This window comes from Frankliniella occidentalis, unplaced genomic scaffold (assembly GCF_000697945.3).
Source record: "Frankliniella occidentalis isolate FOCC.00 unplaced genomic scaffold, Focc_3.1 Scaffold123, whole genome shotgun sequence".
NCBI classification, from domain to species: domain Eukaryota; kingdom Metazoa; phylum Arthropoda; class Insecta; order Thysanoptera; family Thripidae; genus Frankliniella; species Frankliniella occidentalis.
In genome coordinates this window covers 70,840-73,817 of record NW_026267250.1, presented here as the reverse complement: position 1 = coordinate 73,817, position 2,978 = coordinate 70,840, and the positions used below count along the sequence as shown (strand labels likewise).

The 2,978-nt window shown below is 53.3% G+C and overlaps 1 protein-coding gene across 1 annotated transcript in view; it reads right to left on the bottom strand.

The window, feature by feature from the left end:
* Positions 1-1,839: 1,839 nt before the first annotated feature.
* LOC127750024 (uncharacterized) overlaps positions 1,840-2,978 on the bottom strand; it is a 32,841-nt gene continuing 31,702 nt past the window's right edge. Inside the window, exons 5-6 of the mRNA XM_052270424.1 lie at positions 2,606-2,810; positions 1,840-2,512 (exon numbers count right to left, since the gene is read on the bottom strand). Coding sequence (XP_052126384.1) covers positions 2,279-2,512; positions 2,606-2,810 — 439 coding nt within the window. The 3' untranslated portion in view covers positions 1,840-2,278. The remainder of the gene's footprint in view (positions 2,513-2,605; positions 2,811-2,978) is intronic.

The window sequence follows — 2,978 nt, the reverse complement described above, 5'->3', positions numbered from 1 at the left end:
ACCCCACGCCTCTGAGAGCCGAGACGATGGTCTCCACGTCTGCTCGGACGTCAGGGTCGCTACCCGGCCCCAGCACGGTGGTGTAGATGACGAGGATGGGCGTGACGTGCTTAAAGGGCATCATCGTGCCGCCCCCACCGAACATGGTGTTGATTAGGTCGAAGTCACCGGTAGCCGCCAGAAAAAGGACGACCAAGTCAACGTGAATCTGGTGCCATGGCTGAAGACCAAGAGAAGACGTGGTAAATTGTGGTTACTAGTAAACCGTCAAGTAATAATACACGGCGTTTAGTAACTCTTAAAACATTCTTGATAATTGACAACAGCACAAATCTTTGGTAGTTACTATGCAAAATTTGCTAGTTCACAGTTAAGAGTGCATACACCACGTTTCGCTGCGAACAAAACTCTGTAAGATTACCATTTCCCTCTCGCCACGCGCGGCGTCGAGCAAGACGACGGTGTAGTCGTCGTGCAGCGGCATCAGCTCCTGGCGACAGAGGACGTCGCGGGTCGGGTCGCCGTCGTGCGCGATCAGGAGGTGGCGGTAGCCGTACAGCGGCCGCTGCGCGTCCAGGATGTCGACGAGGAAGCGCGTCTCCGTGCACAGCGGGACAACCGACACCGCGCTCACTAGAAGCGCCACAAGGGGCAGGCTTGACGGTACCTGCATGTCTGCACTCGGTGGCGCGGGACCGTTTCACTTCAACCGGACGAACGTTGCGCTACTTACTTTGATTGCAGTTCGCAATCGACCAGGGGTGCGAAAGGGAAAAACAGGGCAGCGGGTCGATCGAGCGACCAATAGTGCAAGACGAGCGTGTTTTTGGCTCCATGAAGCTGGCCCCACCCATGCTCGCACGAATTCAACCGATAGTGAGATGATTTAGTGCCCACTAAGTGCAATCCGAATATCTCATCCGCATATTTAGTGCGACTATCCGTAGTACCCTAATCGCGCGTTAAAGGGCTCCATGAAGCTGGCGCAGCTGGTCCAACATCCCCTGTTCCGAACTCAAAAGTCGCCGCCGACTGCGGGGTGAGGGGCGTACTTCCTCATCTTTAATGTTTTTGACCGGGCTCTTTGGCTTGACCATTTACGACGCCGAGAGGAATTTTTTAAACGGACCCGTTTCTGCCAGACATTTGGGGGCAGTGGGGAGGGCGTCATGGTTCAAAACCACCTGTTGAGCTGCTCCACACCCACGCCCGGGTAATAGAGCAACAATAGACACCTTGCTCTCTGAGTAGTCAGCCCCCTCGCACGCGCTGCTCAGCGCTCATGCCAAAAATTGTGTTCAATTATAACATTAATGATTAATAGGCGAATTCAAAAAAATATTACGCAAAAAGACACATCAAGAACAAGAACAATGCAGCGAGCAGGCATGAAATGCCTACATGGCATCAATAAGCAGATTGTACGAGTGAGAGGGCGCCAGAGTTCTCAAACGGGCGGGCGGGCTCCGCCCGCCAGCCACCGAGCGCTCATCGCCAGAGCGCCCGGCCCGACCCGTCTCTTCGTCAACGGGCCGGGTGGCCGCCCGGACCGAGCCTGGCGACGGGTGGACGGTCCGCCCGCTCCGCTCGGCACTTTTTGGCGTGGCGAGAGTAGCTGTCGGCCAGCGCCGACCCGGCCGGACCCCCGCACAGGTGACTTCGGCACTATTCGGAGGTCCGGCCGGTGACTGCAGCCGCCACGCCAAGCCACAGCACCGCAGCACCGCCCGTGTACTGTCGCTCTCACTCACACACCTCAGCCAGCGGGTGGAGCCCGCCCGCCCGTTTGAGAACTCTGGAGGGCGCTATGGTTCGGCGCAAAACTGCTATATTTTGAATTAAAAAAATATTGCTCAAAACTATAAAATAGAAAATTTTCTTAACTACGGGTCCGTTTATAGTTAACAAGAATTGTTAACGTTTTTACTGTTACGTGGGGCTGCACTTCGTCATAGTCGCGATCTTTCCCTCGCTGCACTTTAAGTACATCTTTATGTCCTCCTTGGGCCTCCTGTTCTACACGGGTTCTAGCAAAAATAGGTGGTAGAAAATGTAGGTCGTACAAAATGTAGGCCGGACAACTGGTTTTGGGTTGGTCCGGAATCACAAGGTCGTAGAAACGCGGGATAGACCCATTGAGAGGAGGGGGTGAAGGGCGCGGTTTTCCCTTCTGGTAGTTGACAGTCTTGGGGACTGTCTAAGAACTCAAGACAAAACCTCACAATTTTATGAGAAGTAATTAATAATTTTAATTTTAGCTCCAGGGTCGTCCAGGGTATTAGAGTGTGTCACGCGACGAATGTGTTCGTTGCGGATATACTCGTCCAGCCAGCAGCTTGCAAACCAGTGGCGAACAGGGAGCGGACTGGCTTAGCCTGTGATGCACCAGCTCCCCACAGAAAACCAGCGCGGCTAGGGCGAGGCCAGCGAATAGGAGACCGCACACGCCGAATACCAGAAAGAAGCCATTGTGGTCGACCGTGCGAAGGCGCTCGCGGTAATTCCTCTCCATCTGCAGACCGTAAAATGGTGCTGGACACTCGTCTTACCAAAATCAATAAATACAAGGTTATGCCCGCCCCTTGTGAGAGGCCTGTAGCTTTACAATTCGTGTCAGGTTCCTCTTAATGTCGTTAAACGCCTTGATGTTGATCCCAAACTCGCGCGTCTTTGCCAGTGTGTCGTCAAGGGGCTCGCGAAGAGGTGAGCTCTTGTGGACTAGAAAAATGATAAAGAACGTGGCCAGGCTCTCACTTCTTTTGAGAAGGCTTTTGAGTTGGTCGTCCAGGAAATAACGCGGAGTAGAATACCTGCCAGACGCAAAGTCCATGGTATGAACTGTCTCATGTCAATTTCATAACGTTTTAACGTACCACATTGAGACTTCCGACATGACGAGGCCCATATTCTCCGGGTCACTCTTAATTTCCGCGGAACAGTTTCTGAAGCTGTTGCAGGTCTCAAGTCGTGGGCCGATT